Source organism: Pristis pectinata, chromosome 6 (assembly GCF_009764475.1).
Source record: "Pristis pectinata isolate sPriPec2 chromosome 6, sPriPec2.1.pri, whole genome shotgun sequence".
NCBI classification, from domain to species: Eukaryota; Metazoa; Chordata; class Chondrichthyes; order Rhinopristiformes; family Pristidae; genus Pristis; species Pristis pectinata.
In genome coordinates, this window is record NC_067410.1 from 81,956,498 (window position 1) to 81,983,585 (window position 27,088).

The 27,088-nt window shown below is 38.9% G+C and overlaps 1 protein-coding gene across 1 annotated transcript; it reads right to left on the reverse strand.

The window, feature by feature from the left end:
* Positions 1 to 9,858: 9,858 nt before the first annotated feature.
* Positions 9,859 to 26,842, reverse strand: LOC127571783 (neutral cholesterol ester hydrolase 1-like). Its single transcript, XM_052018488.1, has 5 exons — positions 26,651 to 26,842; positions 16,047 to 16,275; positions 14,464 to 14,533; positions 12,960 to 13,131; positions 9,859 to 11,563 (listed from the first exon to the last, which is right to left on the reverse strand). The coding sequence occupies exons 1-5, from the start codon at positions 26,786 to 26,788 to the stop codon at positions 10,946 to 10,948; spliced, it is 1,227 nt and encodes a 408-aa protein (XP_051874448.1). The 5' UTR covers positions 26,789 to 26,842; the 3' UTR covers positions 9,859 to 10,945.
* Between the last annotated feature and the right edge of the window lie 246 nt (positions 26,843 to 27,088).

Sequence of the window (27,088 nt, forward strand, 5' to 3'; positions counted from 1 at the left end):
TTTCCTTCCTTGCCTCGCAACAATGACCTTTACTAGTTTCAAAATTGGAAGACCTAACTTCAAACACCAAGATCTTGGCATGGACTGGCTGGCTCTCAGGTACTGGTAAGGGTAAAGTCACAAAAATGCAGATTAGTTGTGTCATCCTGAGATGGGACATCAGGTTTGTGTTCCACAGGGCTAATGCTACTTTCTAAGCAGACCTAGTAATCTGTTGAAGAACACTTTGCTATAACATCATGTGAGTTTGCTTGACCATTGGTATTGACAGGCATGAGGACTTAGATTGCAAGGCAATAAACTGATGATGGATAGGAGATCTAAGTTTCACTGCAGCACCCAGATGCTTATGCTGCAATGATATATTTATTGTCTACAAATGCTCCATCAACCATTGCATCAGCAAGTGTGAATAGCTGTTCTGATGAAGAATTGTTAACTCTGTTCCTCTTCATACAACTGCTGCCTGACCTGCTGCATTTTCTGCATTTTACATTTTTATTTCAGATTTCCAGCATTTGCAGTTGTTTTGCATTTTGATTTCAATGCAAGAACGGTTGAGTTCCAAGCTCTAAGTAAGGTTGGAGCTAAATTCCCCTATGATCTTTAACAATGGATGCAGGCTGTCTGTACTGTCAGTGCACTAAGCATTATCTTTGTGCATAACCATCAAGTTTCTTCTGCAGCCTTCTGATTACTCACCAGGGTACTCTAATGTACAGCGTGCTTTCTGGGATGCTCACACCCTCTTTTAATTGTGCTACCCTGGCTTGAAGCTATTTTTACTTTCTATCTCATCACAATAGGTAATGGGTTTATTATTGTCACATTTACCAAGATACAGTGAAAAACTTTGTTTTGCATGCCAGCCATACAGATAATTTCAAAACATATACATTGAGGTAGTACAAAGGGAAAAGCAATAACAGAATGTAGAATATAGTGTTACAGTTACAGAGAAAGTTCAGTGCAGATAGACAATATGGTGCAAGAGCCACAGTGAGGTAGATTGAGAGATCAAGAGTTCAACTATATCATACAAGAGGTCCATTCAAGAGTCTTACAACAGCATGATAGCAATAGTCTGTGATGAGACTATTGAACAGTTCCCTTATACAATGAGATGGACTATGACCTCATGATCTACCTTGTTTTGACCTTGCACCTTATCACACTGCACTTTCTTTGTAGCTGAGACACTTTACTGTTATTGTTTTTACCTGTACTACATCAATGGACTCTGTACTAACTCAATGTAACTGCACTGTGTAATGAATTGACCTGTACGATCGGTATGCAAGACAAGTTTTTCACTGTACCTCGGTACAAGTGACAATAATAAACCAATACCAATACAGCGGGATAGAAGGTGTCCTTGAGCCCAATGATGCGTGTTTTCAAGCTTTTGTATCTTCTACCCGATGGAAAGAAGGAGATGAGAGAATGACCGGGGTGGGAGAGTTCTTTGATTATGTTGGCTGCTTTCCTGAGGGAAGTGTAGACAGAGTAGTCAATAGAGGGAAGTGTAGACAGAGTAGTCAGTAGAGGGGAGGTTGGTTTTCATGATGGACTGAGCTGTGTCCACAGCTCTCTGCAAGTCCACTTTTAAGGCCACGTGTCAATTTAAAAAACAACAGCCCTCAGAAGCAGATGTATCCCTGCTGAAGTTCTAAACCTCAGGGTGGGGATCACATATGTTGGTGGGGATGTTAATTTTTTTTCAAGGAGACTTGGATAGGTTTCTGTCCTAGCAGATCTTGCCTCAGTAGAACTCAGAGTGGAGTGCCTGTTTTAGGAGTCTTTTATCAGGCATGCAAACAATGTGGCCTGCTCATTGGAGACAGCTGAGTATAATTAGATCCTTGAAGTTGGGGATATTGGCATGGGAGGGAATGTTGATGTTAGTTCATTTATCTTTCCTGTAGATTTGGAGGAAAGTGTGAGAGATGAGCTAGAGTGCCCCAGATGCCATAATCGTGACTTTTATAATAGAAGTAAAAATGATAGTTATGGTAAGGGTCCTTCTCAAGCACCTCTTCTCAATGGATAAAGAGTTGCGCCCCGATTTGCAGTGAGGATTCCATAAATCCAGATGCACAATGAACGTGAACTTCACTGTGCAACACCAAGAGAAATTAACCACCATGCATGGCTTTTGACCTCTCAAAGCCTTTGACTCTATCATTCAAGAGGGTCTGTGGTCAATCCTTCTCAAATTTGGCTACCCTTAAAAATTAGTCTCCAGCCTACATCTGTGGCATCATGACATGCAAGCTGTGTTTCTCATCAATGGGTGCAAAACAGACGCAATCACAGTGCACACTGGAATCTAGCAAAGCTGTGCCATCTTTTCAATGTTTCTTGCTAGAATATTGCACTTCCCCTCCAAAATGGTTCCTGGTGGAGTCAAACTAATCCTTTCTACTGTGAGCTGTGCAGTCTTAAAATTTTGGAGATCAATTTCTCACATGTTCTGCCATTCTTCAATATTTCCCAGGTCAGAATATATTCTGGAATGACTCCAAGTATCATACACTTCTCCTTTAAGACATAAGGAACAGTTGGCTCTGTCTTTAAAGGCACTGTGACTCCATATGCTGGGTTAGTGCTGCTGCATATTGCAATCACAGTACATAGAAAGCATGAAGTTGGTCTGCAAAATGCGTCAGAAACATCCCGTTATCTTCAGGGTGCTATATAGATGAGGCCCACTTTATCTACAGTGGATCTGGATCATTAGACCATGATGGTGAGAAAACAAATACGTCAAATCTAATAGCAAAAGTAATAAAGTGAGACAAGAGAGACTGCAGATCCTGGAAATCTGGAGCAACACACACAAAATGCTGGAGGAACTGAGTAGGTCAAGCAGCATCAATGGAGGGAAATGAACAGTCGACATTTCGGGCTGAGACCCTTCATCAGGACTGGAAAAGAAGAGGGCAGAAGCTAGAATAAAAGGGTGGGGGGGCAGGTGATAGGTGAATTTAGGTGAGAGGAGTAAGGTAGGAAGGTGGAGGAGGGAGGGGAAGTGGGAATGATGTGAGAAGCTGGGAGTGATAGGTGAAAGAGGCAAAGGGCTGAAGATGATGGAATCTGATAGGAGAGGACAGTAGACCATGGAATAAAGGGAAGGAGGTGGGGAAACAGAGGGAGGAAGGTGTGGGTGATGGGCAGGTTGTGAGCATGGGGGAAGAGAAGGTGTAAAGGGGCCAGAGGGATAAGGGAAAACCAAAGGTGGGGGAGGGTGGAAATAGGGGGAAACATGGGGAGTGTTTACCAGAAGTTAGAGAAATCATAGAACGTAGAAAAATTACAGCACAATTCAGGCCCTTCAGCCCACAAAGCTGTGCTGAACATGTCCCTACCCTAGAAATTACTAGGCTTACCCATAGCCCTCTATTTTACTCAGCTCCATGTACCTATTTAACAGTCTCTTGAAAGACCCTATCGTATCAGCCTCCACCACCGTTTCCGGCAGCCCATTCCACACACTCACCACTCTGAGTAAAAAACTTACCCCTGACATCTCCTCTATATCTACTCCCCAGCACCTTAAGCCTATGTCCTCTTGTGGCCACCAATTCAGCCCTGGGGAAAAGCCTCTGACTATCTACCCTATCAATACCTCTCATCATCTTATACACCTCAATCAGGTCCCCCCTCATCCTCCGTCTCTCCAAGGAGAAAAGGCCAAGTTCCCTCAACCTGCTTTCATAAGGCATGCTCCGCATTCCAGGCAGCATCCTTGTAAATCTCCTCTGTACCCTCTCTATGGCGTCCACATCTTTCCTGTAGTGAGGCGACCAGAACTGAGCATAATACTCCAAGTGGGGTCTGACCAGGGACCTATATAGCTGCAACAATACCTCACGGCTCCCAAATTCAATTCCCCAATTGATGAAGGACAATACACCATATGCCTTCTTAACCACAGAGTCAACCTGCACAGCCGCTTTGAGTGTCCTATGGACTTGGACCCCAAGATCCCTCTGATCCTCCACACTGCCAAGAATCCTACCATTAATACTATATTCCGCCAACATATTTGACCTACCAAAATGAACCACTTCACACTTATCTGGGTTGAACTGCATCTGCCACTTCTCAGCCCAACTCTGCATCCTATCTATGTCCCTATGTAACCTCTGACAGTCCTCCAAACTATCCACAACACCCCCTTCGTGTCATCCGCAAACTTACTAACCCACCCCTCCACTTCCTCATCCATGTCGTTTATAAAAATCACAAAGAGTAAGGGTCCCAGAACAGATCCCTGAGGTACACCACTGGTCACCGACGTCCACTCAGAATACGACCTTTCAACGGCCACTCTTTGCCTTCTGTGGGCCAGCCAGTTCTGGATCCACACTGCAATGTCCCCTTGGATCCCATGTCTCCTCACCTTCTCCATAAGCCTCGCATGGGCTACCTTATCAAATGCCTTGCTGAAATCCATATACACTACACCTACTGCTCTCCCTTCATCGATGTGCTTAGTCACAACCTCAAAAAATTCAATCAGGCTCATAAGGCAGGACCTGCCCTTAACAAAGCCATGCTGACTATTCCTAATCATATTATACCTCTCCAAATGTTCATAAATCTTGCCTCTCAGGATCTTCTCCATCAGCTTACCAAGCACTGAGGTAAGACTCACTGGTCTATAATTTCCTGGGCTATCCCTACTCCCCTTCTTGAATAAGGGAACAATATCCTCAACCCTCCAATCTTCCGGAACCTCTCCCATCTCCATGGACGACACAAGGATTATCATCAGAGGCTCCGCAATCTCCTCCCTCACCTCCCACAGCAACCTGGGGTACATCTCATCCAGTCCTGGTGACTTATCTAACTTGATGCTTTCCAAAAGTTTCAGCACCACCTCTTTTCTAATATCTACATGCTCAAGCTTTTCAGGCCGCTGCAAGTCCCCACTACAATCCCCCAGATCTTTTTACGTGGTGAATACTGACGTAAAGTATTCATTAAGTACCTCCGCTATTTCTTCTGGATCCATACACACTTTCCCACTGCTGCACTTGATAGGCCCTATCCTTTCGCATTTCATCCTCTTACTCTTCACATACTTGTCGACCGCCTTGGGGTTTTCCTTGATCCCGCCCGCCAAGGCCTTCTCATGTCCCCTTCTGGCTCTCCTAATCTCTTTCTTAAGTTCCTTCCTTTTAGCCTTGTACTCCTCCAGATCTCTAACATTACCTAGCTCTCTGTACCTTTTGTATGCTTTTCTTTTCCTTTTGACTAGATTTATTATAGCCTTTGTACACCACGGTTCCTGTATCCTATCATGACTTCCCTGTCTCATCGTAACGTGTCTATGCAGAGGTCCACACTAATATCCCCTGAATATTTGCCACATATCTTCCATACTTTTCCCAGAGAACATCTGTTCCCAATTTAATCTTCCAATTTCCTGCCTGAGAGCCTCATAATTCCCTTTACTCCAAGTAAACATCTTTCTAGCCTGTCTGTTCCTATCCCTCTCCAGTGCTAATGTAAAGGAGATAGAATTATGATCACTATCACCAAAATGTTCACCCACTGAGAGATCTGACACCTGACCAGGTTCATTTCCCATATCAAATCAAGCACAGCCTCTCCTCTTGTAGGTCTCATACTGTGTCAAGAACCCTTCCTGAACACACCTAACAAACTCCACTGCATCTAAACCCCTCACTGTCTGGAGATGCCAATCGATGTTTGGGAAATCAATGTGAATGCCATCAGGTTCGAGACTACCAGGACGGTATATGAGGTTCTTCTAATCTGCATCTAGCCTCAACTTGACAGTAGAGGAGGCCGTGGATGGACATGTCAGTGTGGGAATGGGAAGTGGAATTAAAATGACTGGCCCCCAGGAGATTCTGGCGGTTACGGCGGATGGAGCAGAGGTGCTCGACGAAGCAATCCCCCAATCTGCATCGGGTCTCACCAATGTGGAGGAGGCCGCACTGGGAGCTCCAGATGCAATAAATGACTCTAATCAATTCACATGTGAAGTGCTGCCTCACCAAGAATAGTGGTGAGGGAGGAGGTGTAGGGGCAGGTGTAGCACTTAAAAATTTGAAAACCCAGATCATTTCATTTTAATTATTCCAGGAGAAATCAATAATTTGAAACACAGTCTTCATTAAATAACTGGTTTCTGAATTGTTATCTACAAGTTATCAGTATTAGTTTTTATTTGCCTTGCATGTTTTAAAGCATACTTCACATAGTATACAGCCATATTACAGTGGAACAGCTGAAATGTTTAAATTTTAATATAATAACACAAAAGTTGCATACAAGGTTTTCCATATGACTTTGTAATCATAATTACATCATTTCAAGACTTACATTTGATCCACTTGGGATAAATACTGTCTTTGGGGAAAAAAGTAAACTGTATTTTATCTATTATCCAGCTATATTTCCCCTACCTGATGACCAGTAAGTTGAGTGGTGCTATTGCTTTTATAACTTGAAACACTTTATGAATGCCCTTTCCTTAAACCATAATTTTAAATACAGTTTTAAGAGCTTGTATACTGGATTAGCAGACTTCTCTCTTAATTTAATATGGTTTGTTTTAACATCACAAGTTATTTCATCACTTCAATTCTTCTTCAAGAAACTCAAATCACCTATGTTTTTTTTATTTTTGGTAGATATCTACCATTTAGTCTAGGTTTCTTTGGCAAGAAAAAACTTTATTTGATGTTATCTTATGAGCTCTTGAATTAACTGCAAAGTGAATTACACAATTATAGTCTGCCTATTTATGTAGGAAGGCAGGTTCCTGTTGATTTAAAAGGTGGTGACATGCCAAAATTGGAATTCGTTATTTTCACACAGTTCTTCTAGCAAATTGTAATTGCACCTGTGTATGCTTTTAGCTAAACTACATTCTATTTAAGAATTTACAGTGATTTACCCCTTCCTTGATTTACCCCTTCCATCAACTTCAAATACATACTTCAAACAAATATAATTTTTTTCTGGTTATTACACTGAACAATATCTTGAATTCCATTGCAACGTACAAGCAGTACCATTTTGAATATTACCATCACAGGCACTGGATACAAGCATAAACAATACATCCTAAGCAGATAATAAATGAGAACTTATAGTGAGAAATCAACACTCTTTAAAAGAAATCGTTCCTGCTAACATTTTTTATCCTCCACACCAATTTACCAAACTATTTTTGATCAACAATTTTCAAATGATGGTCACTCAATTTGACTGGATAATTGTTATAGGCACAACTGTCTAATACAGTGCAATGTTTTCAAAATCCAAACCCATCTTAAAAAGGAAATATAAGGAATTCTTGACAAAGTGTCAGCTGATTTCAGTGCATTCGTACAGCAATAGCTATTGCAGCAGAAGACTAAATACTAAAGCAACAACACCAGTTTGTTTCCATATATGGATTTGTATTTACAATTTTGTTTCAATCAGAATTCTCACAGCTTCCATTTACTCAGTGAGTAATTCATTTTGTGGTTCTCATTTGAGGAAGGCACCTCTATCAGGATTTAGAATTCTCACTCCTGAATACATACAAGCAACTGTTGAGGAGAAAAATCAAGTTTGGCAACAACAGAATAGCCAGGATCTGAGTTCATGTGAAAAAGAACTTTTAAGTTATCCAGCGAGCTTTAGAAACCACAGCCTATAATGAGTCATTACTTCAGGAGATGAGGCAAGGAATTGCTTTGAAAATAGCTTGCACATTTAAACAGTGTTAAAACAAGTTAATCATAGACATCTTTAAGATAAGATCTTTATTAGTCACATGTACATCGAAACACACAGTGAAATACATCTTTTTGCGTAGTGTTCTGGGGGCAGCCCGCAAGTGTCGCCACGTTTCCGGCGCCAACATAGCATGCCCACAACTTCCTAACCTGTACGTCTTTGGAATGTGGGAGGAAACCTGAGCACCTGGAGGAAACCCACACAGACACGGGGAGAACGTACAAACTCCTTATCTTTATATGGTATATTAAAGTGACAATCTTCAATCTACAGTCTTTTCAGTAAAAGATAATTGCATCATTGATATTGATTATTCCATTGTCTTATTTGCAAATTAATTGCCTAAAATTAGTTCTAAGATGTGAGCTGCAAGGTGGTGAATAATGTAATGGAGTCAATTAGTTTTTCCAGTTAAATATGAATGTTACTGTTTGCATAATTACACATAAATTAAAAATACCAATTGAGTTGACTTATCCTTTCAATTTACAAAATGACCCAAAGGTGTTAAAGTCAACTGAATTTCAATTTATAATTATTTCACAATCAATTTGGGTGCCTTTGTACATCAAATTAATGTTTTGAATTGTGAGATTAGTCTTTGAATCTTTTAAAAAATTATTTGCATATCTCCAACTCCTCTTCATTTCCATTATGTGCATATCTTATAAATGTGAGCAATTGAAGGCATACATGTGTAATGTGCCCTACAGTCCAATTTTATATTACTTACGAAGTCAGTAATATACTGATTAGGTGTAGCAGTTTTGCCTACAGCCTGACTAAAATTAGACAATATCAAAGCTGAAATCCACAGGAATCTTCATTCCTCTCCTCTGGTACTACATAATTTTATATCAACCTAATGTTGGCATGCATCATAACAAACAGTAATTAGTCAAGAGTCAACAGCAAGTAGTCAACAATAGATTAATGTTCCAAAGCATCAAATTAGTTAATTATTTTTTTGGTCCAGCATTTCAGAATGATCAGGAAAATAATGCTAATAAATTGAAAGTAAAAGCAGCAAAAGAAAAATACAAAGTTAAGATTCTTAAATATGTGAAATGGGTTTGAATATTGATATAATTTTTTTTATATTGTTCCTACCAGACCAAACGCCATTACAATTTCAATCTTCCCAACAAAGCAAAGAATTTTGAATGTGAAGTTAAAATAAAAAATAATGAACATGCATTCAATTTAATCAAGGAGGTCTGATGAAAAGAAATAAAGGCTTCGAGCAGTTTTTAAACAGTCTATTGAAAGCAATAAAAAATTAATGTTTTAAAGTTAGTTTGGAGGAAGGTTCTTCTTTAACTCTCAAGAATCTGTTTAAAAAGATTAAGAACATACTGTCATTCAAATTTTGTGGTGATTCAAAACCAATCAGTTGGTCAGATGATTAAAATATATTTCTTCCAGAGATCTGGGTCCTTTGAATATATACTTTGTAGAAGAGATGCTCGTGTTAATTAAAATAAAATCATTGTAAAATTATTTGAAATCCATAACTTTTATGAGTAACAATTCAGTTTCATTGGTGGTCTTGGTATACAAAAAAAAATTAACATGCAACTGGAATACCAAAAATCAGTGCCTTTCACTTTTCACAATCTATAACAATTACTTAGATGAAGGAGGTAGGTGTAATGTTATAAAGCTTGGCATAAAATAAACAGCGAGGAAGCAACATAGACTTCAGATGGAAATGGCTTAAATGAATAGACATGAACACAGTGCATGGGAACTATTAATGGAAAAAAGGTGGTGTTAATCCAGATTTTAATTGAAAAATACAAAGCAGTATCATTTTATTTTTCATAAAAGACAAGAGACTGCTTAAAAATGCAGGTGTTCAGAGGTGTCCTTGTACCCAATCACAAAGTTAAAATGTAGGAACACAAGCAATTGGTAAAATCTATTGCAGAGGGATTGGTATTTAAAAGTAGTCTTGCTGCAATTATATGGGAACAATTAACAAAAAATGCAAATGCTGGGAATCTGAAATAAGAATGGAAAATGTTGGAAACATTCAGCAGATTAGGCAACATCTATGGAAGGAGGAAAAAGAGTTAATGTTCTCCGGTCCGAGGCTCTTTATCAGAACCGAAGTCTGATGAAGGGTCTTGGACCTGAGACATGAACTCTGTTTCTCTGTCCACAGATGCTGTTGACAAGCTGAGTGCTTTCAGTATTTTCTACAATAATGTAGGGTTTGGTGAAAAAACAGATATAGAACATTATTTTGGTTTCTAAAGAAATATAGTTTTAGTGGATGTGCACTGAATGTTCACCAGATTGATTTCTGGGTTGAGGGTACTAAGTCTCTATTCCCTACATGTAAAGGAATAAGTGTAATCTCACTGAAATATTCAGATTTCTGGATGAGGCATAAACATGTTCGCCCTAGTTGGCACTCAGTCTGGCCATTTAGATATATGATTAAAAAATTATGTTGTAAATATTCCAGGCAGGGATGGGTTTGGGAATACTATGAGAACCAAAAATTATGAAAATAATAAAGGAAGTTGAGCGCTAGGCAGAAAATCAGTTATGACATTATTTAATTGACAACTCTTGCTCCTATTACCTATGTACTTATGGAAATTATTTTTTATTCTTCTAGGTATCAAGTAAGTAGAATCAACTTGGAACTCAATAGTTCTTTGATTCCACCAAAACTATTCTTGTGGGGGTTGTCCTAGGCATTCTGCTTAACTGCATACAGTTCTGTTTCATATTCAATCAAGTCTACAAAGATAAATCTGTACAATATCACTGACCATTATGTAGTTAAAATGACACTTAAGTTTACAAAAAAGGCAATTTCCATCAGTGACATAGTCATCACACACCTTTTTTGAACTAATGATATTTTCTTCAAAAACATGTTTATTTTAGAATTATGGTTAGGCCAAAATCACTTTTAGCCCTCATCAAAACATTGCCAAAAATTATCACAACTACTTCTTTCCAAATTATGCTTTGTCCTGATACAGATTTGCTGCAGTACAAAAAACACACATTACACCCAGATCAAGCCCAACAAGGCAGATTCAGTTTTCTCAATAAAACTTTGCATTGGATTGTTGCATTGCACAAATATGAAGGTCTTTTTCAAAAGAACTTGCAGTAATACTACCTATTGAACTTCCCAACTCTGACCAAATGTTCACAAATTTTTGTCTAGCCAGTTTATATAGTTGTTCATGATCTTGTTTCCCACATCAAAACTGGTAGGGGGCAGTGCAAATATCATAGCACCATGAAATCCATCTTCATAATGATCTAAAGTCACTTCTATTCCAGCATCTTCTAACCGTTTTGCATACATTATTCCATCATCTCTCAGAATATCATGCTCACAGGTCAGAATGTAAGCCCTTGGTAAGAGTTGCAGAATTTCTTTATCTGCAATTAGTGGAGCTGCTCTTGGGTCTAGCAATGCTGGCAACTCCTTGATAACTTGTGGACTTCCCATTACCTGGACAACAGGTTTGAAGTTTTTTTTAAATGACTGTGGTAATAGCTTTGTCCAGTTTAAACGAGCTCGAATGGAAGTCAGCTGACTTTGGTCTGAAGCTGTATGATTGTTGACCAACATTGCCTGGACAAATCTTGGGTCACCATTTAGATACTCCAACCAAAAACGGGCCATGACTTGTTTGTACAAGATGGGTGCAGCCATGTTTTGTTGATAAGAAGGAGTATTGAAGTCAAAAGCCTGAAGTACTGGATAGATAAGAGCTTGAAGCTTGAGTTGGATGGTGATGCTTCTGTCTAGAACAAGCTACAAGCACAGAAAACAAAATATTTTATTAAAAATAAAATTGGGATTGGGACTGGAGGGCCTGAGTTATAAGGAGAGAATGGATAGGAAGGGACTATTTTCCCTGGAGTGAACGAGGCTGATGGGAGAATTTATAGAGCTTTATAAAATCATGAGGGGCATAGATAAGATAGTTTGTCACAGTCTTTTTCCCAGGATAGGGAAGTCTTACACTAGAGGGCATCGGTTTGAGATGGGAGGAAAAGATTTAAAGAAGAACCTGAAAGGCAAGTTTTTCCATACAGAGGGTGGGGGGTCTATGGAACGAGCTGCCACAGGAAGTGCTAGACGGAGGTAAAATTACAATGTTTAAAGATACTTGAACAGTTACATGGATAGGAAAGGTTAAGAGATATATGGGCCAAATGCACGCAAATGGGGCAAGCTCAGGAAGTCACCTTGGTCGATATGGATGAGTTGGGCCATAGGCCTGCCTTCCTTGCTGTATAACTATACGACTTAAAGTGAAATGCTTCAAAGACCAGGCAGGCAATGATTGTGAAGAGGGATAACATTTCATGTCAATGATATTAATTCAGAACAGCCCTACTACTTTTGTATTAAGGATTTTTCTTGACATATTGAAAATACATTTCAGGGAAATACTAAAAAAATTTGAAACAATGTTCCCAAGTTCTGATGATATTAAACATGCTGAAAGTACACATTCTTTTAGAAACTACTAATAATTCACCTTTACAGTTTGATAATTATTTTTCTTAACATACTTTGGAAAATAAGTTTGGTGGCCTTCCATCCTTAAGAATGATGGTTTGTGCCTTGGTGATCAACTGTGTGTTGAACATCATCTGGTATAGCTCTGGAGCCCACCCTGGCATGGCAATCTCTAATAATAAGGCAGTGAGCGGAGAAAGTACAAAATTTGCCAGCTTCTGTTTTTCTCTGAGCCCTCTTCTCACCCAATTGAGTTTTCCATTTCTCCTTGTCTTTTCCAATACCTTCTCAAGCAGTTAGCCTCTAGGGGTCTTCACCATCGGTAGCCATCTCACAGTTGTTTTTGATGGTGCCTGCCATCCTAAGTCATTTACAGTTGTCCTTGTAGAGGAAGGAGGGATGTCCAGCAGGTCAGGATTCAGCAGCCAGCTCATTGTAGCGAATACCCTTGGGGACACAGGCACCATCCATCTGATAAACCTGGCCAGTCCACCGCAAGGGTTGTTGGCTTAGTCAAATTGAGTACAATGGTATCAAGTACCAGGGCACATTCCACAAAAATATTCTAACTTATTCTAAATTTTAAAACATTACAGTGGGAGATATCATGCTTATTAATGGTAGAAGGTCAACTAATATTTACATGAAAGAAACGCTGTTGTTTGTATAATACACAACTTACCTGCTGGCTTACAGCAGCAGCTAAGTTTCCTCCAGCACTGTCTCCAGAAATTGCAATTCGATTTGGATCCACTGAATACTGTGACAAGATCTCAGGCTGTAGAAAATATCTAGTAGCACTGTAAACATCATTAATCTGCTCAGGAAAATGAGCCTCTGGAACAAGACGGTATCTAAATTTAAGAACGCACAATGCAATTTTAATTAGCCTCAATTTGTAATGTTTTGACAATAGCATGATTCCATAGAACTAGTAACAAATTTCACTTTGTATTTGTTACATGAAGAAATTTCAGATATTTGAAATTGTTATACATGTCCTCATTATTTGTGAGGGATAGGACATAAACTTCCCACAGATACAAAAAACATTGATACCACCAATACCCCTCTCCTTTGTACCAATACATTGATGTGCTCTATAATGCACTAAAAGCGTGAACATGCATCAATAATTCATTAAAATATTTTACATGTCTAATAGGAAATGATATTAGCTAATAAACTACTTCCATTGAAGGTATTGAAGCAGTGATCAGTTTTGAAATCTGAGGTAGAGAGTGCATACAGAGGCTGTTCTCTATTAGAACCACTCACAGAAGGAAGCAACTCTAACACAAGTGGTCTGGAAAACTGATCACTGTTTTTATACAGACAATGATTGGTTCCTCAATGTGTACTTGTATACAGATCTATTTGTTCAAACAAAATTCAAGATGGGCTTGGGGCTGAAGTTGCAAGCATGCAGATCCATGGATAGCAAATTGGCAGATGACAAGAATTGAATGTAAAAACATTTGTGACTACAGTCAACATTAGTCAAGTCAAATCATAAGTACCAATTTTTTTCTTTAGCTATTAGTTTCTTTACTTCCTCAATGTTTGTGGAAAACCTCATTACACTACTCTCAATGGATGTGGTATGGGGACAAATGAAAGAAGACCAAATTCATTGGGCCTGAAATTGGTGTTAGTCCCTTTGCATACAAGTGCTTAATGCCTACTTAAGAAATCCAGTTAGTATTTGATCACTAACGGCCGGTTTCATTCAGGGTTTCCTATTCTTGCAGCTGACAAGAAGTTCTTAAAAGATTGAAATTACTTGCTGAAGTACTTTTTTGTGTTAACAATTAAGTTTTTGTAAGAGACCCTAGTCAAATGCCTTCTAGAAGTCCAGATACAATACATCTATTGCTTCCCTTCTCTCCACTCTGGTTAAGAATTCCTCAAAAAATTCAAATAAATTTGCCAGACATGATTTCCCCTTCCTGAGGCCATGCTCTCTATATTGTATTTGTATTTTTGTCACAGATAGCAGATTCCCTTTCTTAAGATAAGAATACTGAAGTGGAAGTTAAAAGAAATCTGAATCTCAATATATATTTTGAAATTTGGATTTTGAACAATAATTTTAAACATATCTAGCCATGTTTTTGACCAAAATAAAACATAATCCTAAAGTACATCATCCAGGAAAATTATCCTGTTATTTTGCATATACTTACTCAATAGAGACAAGAACAGCATTCATAACATTAGTTATCTTCCGACAAAGGTGGTCATATGATCGCATTCCTGCATTAACAACACAAAAATAAAAAAAAGGGGGAACCATACTTAAGTTAAATTTATTTTCATGCTGATGACAAATCTTCCAATTGATACTTGTTAATGAATGAGTAAGTCATTGTGGCCTTGGATTTCTACTTCCTTTGTACAGTTTCTTTGGTAGGGCAGAGATATGTCCCTGACTTGGATAGTTGCTCATGACAAGCTTCAGGGATCTTCTAGAGCAGAAGAAGACAACCATTGTTTTAGTTTCTTAAATTCAAATCATTTTTCTTACTGATAAGGATTGCATGCATAGCCCTGTTTATAGAAGAAGCTCCATATTCTTCCAACAAGCCTCAAGGTCTCTCATCTATGTTAAAATATTGGATATCAAAACGAAAACTATAGACCTTCCAGAGAGTTTTTATTTCCCCTGGGCATCAACAGCAGCAACTCTCCTCTAGTCCAATGTAGGTTCCATATTTCACCTGCAAGAAGGATAGATTTAGCACCACCAGGAAGTAGGGTGAGAGAAAGCAGGCATGGCAGTGTAGCGGTTAGCATAACGCTCTACAGTGCCAGTGACCTGGGTTCAATTCTGGCCACTGTCTGTAAGGAGTTTTTATGTTCTCCCTGTGTCCGCGTGGGTTTTCTCTGGGTCCCTGGTTTCCTCCCACATTCCAAAGACATATGGGTTAGGAAGTTGTGGGCATGCTATGTTGGCGCCAGACGCGTGGCGACACTTGCGGGCTGCCCCCAGAACACTCTACGCGAAAGATGCATTTCACTGTGTGTTTCGATGTACATGCGACTAATAAAGATATCTTATGACTGTAGTTCGTATTGTGCCAGTTCTCTGACTGGCTGCAAACTATACTGCCCATTTCTGTCATGTTTTGTTCAGGAAGTGGATGAAAAGTTTCAGACCATCTGCAGGCCAGGTAGGTCAAACACATCCTCCCATTTATATGCATTGGATTATTACTATCTATTCTGCAATGCACATCAGCAAAAACTATATACCTTCTTCAGCAAAAAAAATGTACTATATAATGAGGATGCAGACCTGCTTGTAAGGCACTACAACAATCAAAATAAAAGTATTTTCTTTAAATTTGGTTTGAAACTAAACACTTAAAATTAAACCGAATCTATTTTTTTTAATATAACCTGCAGAAGCTGTTTAAATTAATATCCCCACCACCACTTCCACTGCCGCTCTCAGTTTATACTCCTAAAGAACAAAAGAACAGACATATTAAACACTTGTCAAAAAAATTAGGAACTCTTTTCTGCAAAAGCCGGTTGCTGATGGTCAATTCTTAATTTTAAATCTGAAATTATTGTCATAGATATTAAATGATATTGAGCAAGCACAAATATATAAATGTAGTCTCAGTGAATAGCAAAACAACTGAACAAGTTCAAGGTCTAAATGGTACACTCCTGTTAAAGTGTCTCTATAGATGAAGACAGGTGATATGGATAATTAAAGGAAGGTTAAGTGACTTATTACTTCCTGTTCTTGTTCACTTACGTGCACTTCCCAAAGCCCAGCCTCCACCATGTATGTAAATAATGCTTCGTTTCAATTCACCATTCAGCCTCTTCTTGGGTTCAAACACTCTGACTTGTACTCCATCAAATGTTGTGTCTGTCACTTCAACCATTTCATTTGATTGTGGGGCAAACATCTCAAATGTATTAATGACAAAATTCAGCGCCTTCAGGTGGTGGCCAAGTCCTAGCTGCTGCACCAGATGACACTGAGAAACAAAAGTGTTATTAATAGTACCCGTACTTTTGAAACCAAACTTCACAAAACAAAATACTTAATTTATTAATTGATTACAAATGTAAGTTTTGAATGCAATTTTGGTACATGGTTGAAATTTGTGGCAGGCTTTTCCAGAGTATAGTACCTAAACTTGACTTATTAATAACCTCCCATAATGCATCTGAATTCAATAGTTAAATCGAGAAGTCAGTTCAAGGAATCCCCAGAATAAACAAATGCCAAGCAATGACCATCTTCAACTAGAGTCCAACCATCCATCACTAACATTCAATAATATTACTAATACCAAGTCCTTACCATCAACATCCAGAAACTCAATTGCATAAATAATGTGGCTACACGAGCAGATCAGAGGCTGGGTATCCAAAGCTTTTTGAGATTATGTTTAGTGTTTTTATAAAGATATTCATTATTATTAATAATAAAACACCAACACCAAAACGAATCTATTTGAATTCCTTTCCAAAACATTGCTTAGTTAAATAAATAATGGAGCATTTAAACAAGTTTTCCTCGGCAGTCTCATGGGGAAAAGGATGACTTACTGTAACTAAAGTTCTGTGGATTCTGAAGTGGCTGATGAGGCTAATATGGAATCCACAGACTGTGCCACAGCTGGGGCAGGAGATGCTTGATGTAGAGGGTAGACATTTTGTTTGGGAGGTTATGAGCTCTCTCTGCCATTTTTACAGGGCTTCCTCTGTTGACCACTATTTTTTTTCCTTGATGCATGGCATTTTCAATCCAAGAAAGCCTTGTGTTTTACTGTTAACTAACTCCTGGATCACCTCATAAACCAATCCAGGTATTTTCTGATGGCAAAGCCGAGTCTCTTCACAGGTGTTAGTTGTTAAAATACTGATTGTCTTAACAGAACTACTACCAATCATACAGTAAACTTGTGTGAAATAATACAGTATACCAGTGTTACGGAGGGTTTGTGTTCCTGGGGAACTGTCCACATCATGATTTTCCATAAATTGAACCCTTGACGAAAATTAATATTTGTTGTTCCTTTCACATTTTGCCCCCTCACATAAATTCCATCAGAGTCCATTTTTGTTCTGTATTGCAAAAATTTTTTGGTCGTGATTTGTGAATTCCATTCGGGTAAACTTCCATTATCCAAACTGCTGTAATGTGGAGGCACATTGTACAACTAAAAACAGTGATATTCTATACTCTGAGACTGTGAATTGGGTGTTCTTTATTTGCAGATGTCCTCAATTCATAATTAGCTAATTATTGCATGATTGGCTGCAGTTCCTGCTGCATACATTTTTTTCTCACCTAATTCCTGAGCCAATCTCTGGTGAATGATTTCAGTATTTGTGTTTGGTATCCTAGTCCATGATCATCTTGACATCCTTTACCATTGAGAGTGGCATGTCCTGATTATGAGACTTGACTTCTTTCAATCTGTTGTGCATCTAATTCCAAGAAGTGGAGAGCTACCACTTACAGGCAAAAAAGGGCAATCATAAAATTGCAATACATAAAAGATTGTCTACGATGCTCTCCTGTTCACCCTTGGATCTATTACGTCCTATGGTCATTCAGCATTAATCTCCATCAAATAATCAGATGGTGAAAAGCTCGAACACTAAAAGCTCCCATTTTTAATGGTCTATATATTTAATGTTAAATCTTAATCTAATAGCTCACCTCAACCTTTATTTCGCTCTTGTAAAATGGCTAAAATTTAGTACCTATTACTTCCCAGTTTGCCGTGAAAGTGACTACTTGAGGAACAATGATGACATCACTGCTTCTGTATACCACAGATCGGCTTTGGCTGACACCCACCAGCCAAATAGCATCCAGTAAAATAATGTGTTGCTTTGCTGCTAACTACAAAATTATAGCTCAGTCTATTGCAAATTATTTGGGACTGGCAGTAAGTGCCCTTTTTCCCCCCAGATATCTATTTGTACAACTTTGCAGCATTCCACAAAGTAGTTGTTTATGCAAAATGTAAAAATGTTCAAAAACCCCAACAACTTTAGTTCATTTATTTGGGATTTCAGAAAAGCAGATGTAACAGAAAGAACATATGGATTTCATTCCTGTAATTCCAGATCTAATTATTTGCCAATGCAAGATGAAGTGGGGTTCTTTGCACTGTGCAAGTTTACCTGGGTTTTCGTAACACAAAAATATATTTGAATGGTAAATAATATTGCACCAAGAACTTGGAACAATATTCATATACAACAGTTTATGCTGTATTAACCATAAATACCATTATACTAGGTTGCTAGGTAGGAAATATGCAATCATTGAAGTCCCTTTCCCTGATTGATGAACAAATATTCAAAAATGAGACATACTGAACCAAAGCAATTGTTCAGCTGCCACAAAAGTCAGCTGACTACTGCTGAATATAGAGGAAAGTTTACCAACATGTTGTGCAAACTTAAAGCCATGAGATTACACAAGGATATGGGCAAAAGGTCAGTCCACTGTCCCTTTTAAATTATAAACATAACAAAACAAAAAGAGAAATTAGAAAAATACAAGAGTCTAATTTAAATGAATTGTTTCTTAAATTGCCAAAATCTGTCAAAATCCTTTCCCCATAAAGTTTCTCTAAGGATGCATAAAAATTTCCCAACATAGTCACAAGGATGACACACTTAAGGGGAACAGATATAGAAGCTGTGATTATTCTCTGTACAGCAGAGGAAGTCAAGAGAAGATTGACAGAGCTGTTTAATGTAAAGAGGGGTCTAGACATTATAGATAGAGAGGTGGGAAGGGTGAGAACCAGAGAACTTGGAGTTTGGATGATCGACAATAGAAGCAAAAGGTGACTTGAGGAGAAACTTACTTAAAACAAAATGAAGTGTGCATTTAATATCTGGAATGCATACCCTGGCAGGGTGGTTTCAAAAGGGGATAGGATCAGTACTTAAAAGAAGAATTGCAGGGCTATGGGGAAATGAGCAATGAAACAGACAGCTGGCATGGTGTCAAGGGCTGAATGGCTAGCTTTTAAGATTTTAGCATTTTACGATTCTCAGATTTCTGGGTCATAATTCTAGTACAAATAGATTTTCCCCAATTGTTCGTGTCCAGTACTCAATAATTTGCCAAATCTCATTCAAAAATCAGGTGTCTTCTCAATTCCAATTATATTTGTACTCAAGCTGAAATCTTCCATTAAATCCATTGTTTTGCAGGTTTAATAGGCTGTGGAACAGTTCTGAATTAAAATTTTATGTACTGAACAATTAATTCAAACACATACCTTGGTAATCCAGTTGGATGGTTATGAAGGTTAAAATAATATTCTATTGCATGTGAATGCATTACATGCAGTACAACCAAATCTTGGACAAATTTCACTCGTGGACCTATTGTCACTATTCCTTCTGCAGATGATGCAAATGGATTGCAATGAAAAGGAAAATAGTACTGTTAGGATGACACCCTAACCTGACCAAATTCCTCCTATTCTGTGACTAATATACCTGCGGACTTGATTACAAGGTTAATGTTAGAAGTGTTGCTTTTGACTTGAAGAATGTTCTCCCCAAAGACTTGCTGATCTCTGTGGTGTGGACATGCTATTTTTCTGAAATCAGTTGCTGTTAGCTATCAGTTCCAAGACATAACACTGATGCATTGTACTTAATAGATCAAAGTTTTCTTTCAATATTGCAAATAAAACGCTTCAGAAATCAGTAAAATTACTGTAGCGTTCTAACCAACAATGTTACTTGTGTTAATGACTGGTTCAGTAGCTAAGATCAAGGTTACTGAGTAAATTGCAAATGTTTGACATTTCCTCTTCAAGAAAGGCCATTTTGAGTCTTGCAAGGCTTGTGGCAAGAACCATATCTAAGTAGCATCATTAAATTAATATTGAAGTAAACCACATTCTTATTTATTTTCACTGAACTATCATGTGCTTTCAAAGTTTTTATAAAAAAGGTGTTTTTCTAAATTAGTATGCTGTATCCAAATAAATAAATCAATCTGCTTTACCCAAGACATAATTAACTGAATCCTATTTCTTAGAAACTAGGAAAGAACAGTAGGTTGCCAATATAAATTACCAGACTCATATTTGTATAATACAAAGAAAATGGTTGGTGACACTGTATCCAAATATATTTTAAGGTAACATACAGTGGTACAAAACATTAATGCCGCAGACTTTGGACTTGGTTCAATCACAACTACATCAACAACAGTGACAAAAAGTGTCATGTAGATCTATGAAACAATATTTAAACAACAGAAGAGTGTTATGAACCAGCAACAAAAGAAACACACTGAGTCATGTATCAGTGTTAAAAACTACTTTATTAATAACTACTTATGATAATAGGAAAAATAAAAAGTAAAGATGTTAGAATGTTAGAAGTAAAAATGTTAAATCTTAAACATTAACCCCAAAAACTAAACTCGTAGTGTGTGTGTGTGTGGCAAACTGCCAAACTCCACGTCCAGGAATAGTTTTCAAAGTTCAGTTCAGCAAGCCATAAGGTGAAACGTGAGCAAAGGCTTCTTCAAAACCACCATTGACTGAAGAGAAAATGTAGATGTAGAGAGAAGAGAGAGAGTAATTACAAAATCCAAATGTTCACAATGGAACCCATACGACACCTCAGTGTCTACTCAGCAGTGACTACTCCACCGCATCTTCCTCATCCCAAAAGGCTCTCGAATTGTGGCCATCCACACAAATACCTGTTTCCTTCTAGAGGTCAACAACAAAGTGAACTCCACTGCTTTGTCCCGAAGTATCTGCCACCCCGAAAGGCATCCGAGACGTGGCCGTCCACACAAATACCTGGTTCCCTCCACGGGCGAACGACAGAGTGGGCTCCACTGGATTACTCCGAAAACCCACGTGTGGATTGTGGTGACGGACACAGTCACTGTTTCTCATCCATCGATAGAGAAACTAGCAGGCTTCTCTCTCTCTCCCCTGACTGTTTCAAAAACGTCATTATGTCCTTTATCTTCTGTTGTCGTAACCATGCTACACACACACACACACACACACACACACACACACACACACACACACACACACCACACACACACACACACACACACACAAACTATGCTCTATCTTAAAGGGACATTCACCAATAGTAACCTAGTCCATAACAAGAGTATATCCCAGGTTTCTTCTTTGAACAAGCTGTCGTCGTGGCTATCCCTCGAGGTCAAGGATGATGGTACTTCATTCCATTGATCTATTTATGGGCTCTCAAGTGGCTTATGAGTCCAATCTTGGCTCTGAAAGTTCTTCCGCATTCAGGACAGGTAGTTCCAGATGGCAGATTGGGCCTTGGTTGTTGCTGAGAAGTAGCCCACAGAGCGAAGATGCCTGTGTGTGTATTTGTTTAACGTGTATTTGATGTTGCACTACAAAAAGCACACGATACTTCACAAACCAACCAACTGATTCCAATAGCATGGAAACCACGACGATTGGAGCTGATGGATTTGCTGCAGCCTTCATCCGCCTTGACAGCCATTGAGTTCGAAGTAACTTCGTCCGCCTGTTCCACCATTGAGGTCTTGGTTGGATTGTTCTGTCAGGGACCTCACCATTGACCTTACCGCCATGGGTAACCCTACCAGGAGCATAGCTCCAGACGGCATCGCTCTCGGGATCTCAGGACCACACAAGCTTCTCCACCACGACAAGGTGACAATCCATGGAGAAGTTTGAACAAGCAGATACTCAAGTAATTGTTAAATCACTAAATTTAGAACATTTAAAGAACTTTTTTTTGGCTCCACCCTTCTCCACAACTGGTCTGAAGAAGTGCATAAACACTTCTTCAATTTATACACACCTCAGAAAGCTTATATTTATTCTAAGAAGGAATGTATTCTGGAAAAGTCTTTTGCAATGTTACATTGCTATTTTTCTCTGTTTACCTCTTTTCTCTGGCTCTATAATGCTCAAATTGATGGCCTCCACACTTCCTTCTCCAGTACGGAGAAAATGCTTGGTGACTATGTTGAATGTTGACAAAGCAGCATAGGGTAAGCAAATCTGAAAGACAGACTTTGTTTCTAACAAATTGTGGATCTGTCATGAATTTTAATTCCCTGGTACCGTAACCCTGTTTGTGCAAGGTTACATCTCCAGTATTGGAGACAAGATGTCACCACCTGCAATGCCACCATTACTGAATCCTAACATTTTCTGTAAAAATTGATCATACTGTATTAGAAATAATTTAACAGTTTTTATATTATTTGCACTTTAGGCTAAAAGAAAATTGTAACTTGTTATTGACCAATTGAATATAAATTTTTAAAACATTAATTTTAGCTGGGGTGTTCCAAATATAACATCAATATTCAAACAATGAGTGCATGAATTATCAGGAATAACATTAATAAGGAAGTGTCACTGATGTTATGATTTCTAAGATTAAAGTTGGATTTGAGAAATGAGGAAGAACAAAAGGAAATAAATGATATTAAAGTTAATAAAAATGTTCAAGCAAAAATATTCAATCATTGAAGTGGTATTCATACATTAGCTCCCAAAATCTGAGAGAAAAAGAAAAGAAAGATTGGGTATGCTGACAAAAAAACATTCAAGCAGTAAAAGCTGTAAAGTGAAATTAGAAAACACTGGAAATGTTCAGCAGGTCAGAAAGCTTCAAGAGGAGAACAAATCAGGTATTTTGGGTACGGAGCAACCACACACAGAAAGCTGAAGAAAGTCAGTACATCAGGCAGCATCTATGGAGGGAAATAAACAGTTGACATTTCAGGTCAAGACCCTTCATCAGGACTGCGTACCTAACACAGATAGATATTGCTGAACATCCTACATTTGTAATCATCTTCAGCCCACAAGATCATGCTCCTCTTGTTAAATTTCTGTCAATGATTTCTGTCATTTTTTTTCCAGTTGCATTACAGAAACATAAAATAAAAAATAAAACTACTGACTCCATGCCTGCCAAAATGTAATATGCAGCTTAAACCTACTTATGAACCCTTGCTTCTTAGTTTTGCAGTTTAGGGCATATCAATGCTCATTTTCAACAGTGATGAGCTTTTGGTTCTACCACTCTTTGTGGAGGTGAATTCTTGACCTCTATTTTTCTCAAATCCTCCGAGTAAAATACTGTTAATCTCTTCCCCTGGCTATTGGCCTCTCTGCTAAAGGAAATAAATATTTTCTGGCTCCCTGTTCCAAATAAAAAGCCTGCAGATAACCTTTCCTCATAATTAATATACTCCAATTCTCGCAACATTTTTGGAAATCTTTCTGTATCCTCTCGAATGCTATCACAATCTATTGGTAATGTAACTGCATGTTGTACTCTAATTGTGGCCCAATTAGGGTTTTATAGAGCTCAAACATGACTTCCTGCCTCGTATATTCTCCCTTGGCAATAAAGGTAAGCATCCTATTTGCCTGCTCAACCTTATCTACCTGTTTTGCTGCATTTGTGATGGAAACTGCTTACATAAATGTCAAACAAAGAGTACCCTTTTCCTCACCTTTCACTCTACTAGCCTCTGCATCCAGCACATCATCCTTTGTCATTTCCACCAGCTGCAATGAGATCCCACCACTATATACCATCCCCACCCCTTTCCGCCTTCCATGGAGACCACTCCCTCAGTGACTCCTTGATCGGTTCATCCAACCCCTCCCTGACACTTTCCCTGCAGTCACAGGAGGGGCAACACTTGTACATCTCCCTCACCACCGTCCAGGGACCTAAATAGCTCTTCCAGGTGAGGCACAGATTTACGTGCATCTCCTCCAACCTCATCTACTGCATTCAATGCTCCCAATGTGGACTCCTCTATATTGGCAAGGCCAAGGACAAACTAAGTGTCCACTTTGCAGAGCACCTATGCTCTGTCCGCAATGGCCATCCTGAGTTCCTGGTTACATGCCATTTCAACTCCTCTTCCCACACCGACCTGTCCTTCCTCAGCCTTCTCCACTGCTAGGGAGAGCCCCATCACAAACTAGTGGAACGACACCTCATATTGCACCTAGATAGTCTCCACTCAATGGTATGAACGTTGAACAATGAAACCCCTAATGGTTTCCATTATTACTTTACTTATCAGATTCCAGCTCTGGTAGCCTTTGTGTTGCTGCTATTCACTTTCCCCTCCCCCCACATGGCTCCATCTGCCTTTTTTGTCTGCCTCCATCTATAATTCACCTGTCTCTGTCCCAACTCCACCCCCCCCCCCCCCCCCCCAAAGCTGGCTCCATCTGCTCATCATCGCTCCTCCTTGGGCCACTAATCACCAAATGACCCCTCTCCTCTTTATACTGGCTATCTTGCCTCCCTACTCTCAGTTTTGATGCAAGGTTTCCACCTGAAATGTCAACAATTCCTTTCCCCCCACAGATGCTGCTCGACCTGCTAAGTTCCGCCAGCAGTGTTTGTTGCTCCAGATTCCAACATCTGTAGTCTCTTGTGTCAAAATAAATGTCATGCTTCAGTAGGTGCACCTGACAGCAGTATTGAAGCCTTTCATTTTTGCTTGTATCAGCTCACCACTTTCCCCAGAAAACATTGGAAAGGACAATGTTTTAGTTACAAAAAGGGTTTTAAAAAGCAAGCAAGAACTGATAACATGAATCAGGTTCACTTAACCTTTTAAGAGAAACTGGGTTATATGTGTTTCTTAAATTCACCTTTCTTAATTTCATCCTATTCCCATTTCATTTTTTCCTTCTAAAATCTCTACACTTATGATCTATTCCTAACTGAAAAATGAACAAGCCACTCCAAGATGTCTCTATCTAACTGCTAGAAATGATGAAAGACATGATGGGCTGGTTCAATTTGTCATCTCTTCTTCTGGAAGAGACACATTTACAAAACAATACATCCAAGATTTGGAATTCCTCATTCACAAAAGTAGATCTGCAAAACCAACATCAAATACCATTACATGGTATTTTCTACAGTTTGTTCACTAGGATTTCCTATCTATTTTGATTTTTTTCCAACAGAATTATAATTCATGATTAAAAAAGAGCATTGCTATAATTCAGTAAAGGCTGATGGTTTTAATACAGACTAAAAATGCTTCGGAGTCCGTTTTTTTTCTGCAGCTCCGTTAACTGAGTTAAATAGCGAGATAGCTATATAAACGTCTGGTAGTTCCTGTTAGGCACAAAGCTCCGCTACGTTGGTCAAAACAAATCAGCGATAGCTGAACTATCACCGTAGCAATATTAGCCCTCCCCACTGAAGAGGAACCCTCCTGGAGGTGAGGCTTGGACATTCTATGAAATCACCGCACGCAGAGAGCAGTGACTGGGATGGAAGGGAGTTGGGCCAAGAAGTAGTTGGAAGTGGAATTGCTGAAGAGTGGTAAGGAATCAACAGGTGATTTTCAGGGATGGGGACTGGCCTGATCTGTGACGGAAGGGGTTATGGTAAAATTGAGGGTGAACATCATCAGATTTTCCAGGTAGGGTGCAGTCCATTAAATAATTTTAAAGCAGGCTTCAATACTTTGGTTTAGACCTGCTTCAGGCCTCAAATGCGCAATAGAATTTTGTGCAAGTTGACATAAATATTGTATCACTGTCATACGCCAAGTCTCCTTGGAAAAGCGTGTCACGTTAAATACCAAATCAAATCCATCTTTTCAAGAGGGCATTAAAGATCCCCCGCACCTATTCAAAAAATAATTCTCGGACGGTTCAAACCTTCTCCCTCATTCAACATTACCGGAAAATAGATTAAATGGGTCATTCATTTCATTGGCCATTCATGTAATTCTGGTTTGTGCAGAGTAACAACCCGGTTTGCCGAGGAAGCAAAACCATAGAACAATGTATCGGTTGTCAGGTGATGCGGGGCATCCTCCAGGCGAAATTAAGGGTTTCTGGGCAAATTCTTATATTGTAAAAAAAATGTGTAAAGGCAGGAAAAACAAAAGTTCTGAGCAGGCGAGAATTATAACTGGACTTTAAAAAAAAGAACGATACTAATTGACGCACTGTGCATTTCTAGCACTGACGTATACCAGAGCAGACACACCGCCTGCCGCTCCTAGTTTGATCATCATCACGGAGGCCCTACGTGGATTTATTTTCGAAAAATGATACAATTCACAGTAACATTCCGAAAGAGTTAACGGGAAAGGACGGTGTACATATAGTTCTACAATAAAACATGAGAGAAACACAAATGAATAACCCAATTACAATATGTTAGCCTGAGATACTTTTGAAATCTTGAACATATAAACAATAAATGTAAACTAATTTCCTTCAGTCCTGAAAATGGTCCTTCTAAACTTTGGTTTCAAATTCTCCGCAACCTGTTCGGAAAGTAGTATGGTAGAAAGAGAAACTATACCATATCCTGCACTCCTCTGAACGTTGCATCCAGCAGCATCAATTTCCAGGGTTCGGAGACCGTATTCGGAAGTGGGATATACACATAATAAGCTGTCAAAGAAGCAACAATTAGGATCACCGTGACTGTTGCTCGCATTGTTGCAGAACCCGAGGAAAGGGGTAAATATTCAGACGAATACAGTCACTCATTTCTTCCGTTCCTATCGCTCAACACCGGCAGGACAGTCACCAATCAGATCGATGTGGATTTGTCAGTTGGCCTATCAGGCGAAGAGGGTGGAAATAGGGAGTTGTAGTTTTATTGTAACAACGAGCAGTGGGTGCTACCGGAAGGGAATAGTTACGCAAGTAATACAGAATGCAACAATAAAATCTGGATAATGAAAACATATTCAAATTTAGTTTTCATTAATGTGATTTTTGAAAGCTGCGTAAT

Bases quoted from the DNA above. Each gene is read 5' to 3' on its own strand.
- LOC127571783 (XM_052018488.1), bottom strand. From the start codon at position 26,788: ATGCGAGCAACAGTCACGGTGATCCTAATTGTTGCTTCTTTGACAGCT. The intron at 16,276-26,650 runs GTATAGTTTCTC...TTTGTTTCTCAG, and splicing joins TCAGAGGAGTGCAGGATATG to TGTCATCTGGTGCAGCAGCT. The intron at 14,534-16,046 runs GTAAGTGAACAA...TTGTTAATGCAG, and splicing joins CTGGGCTTTGGGAAGTGCAC to GAATGCGATCATATGACCAC.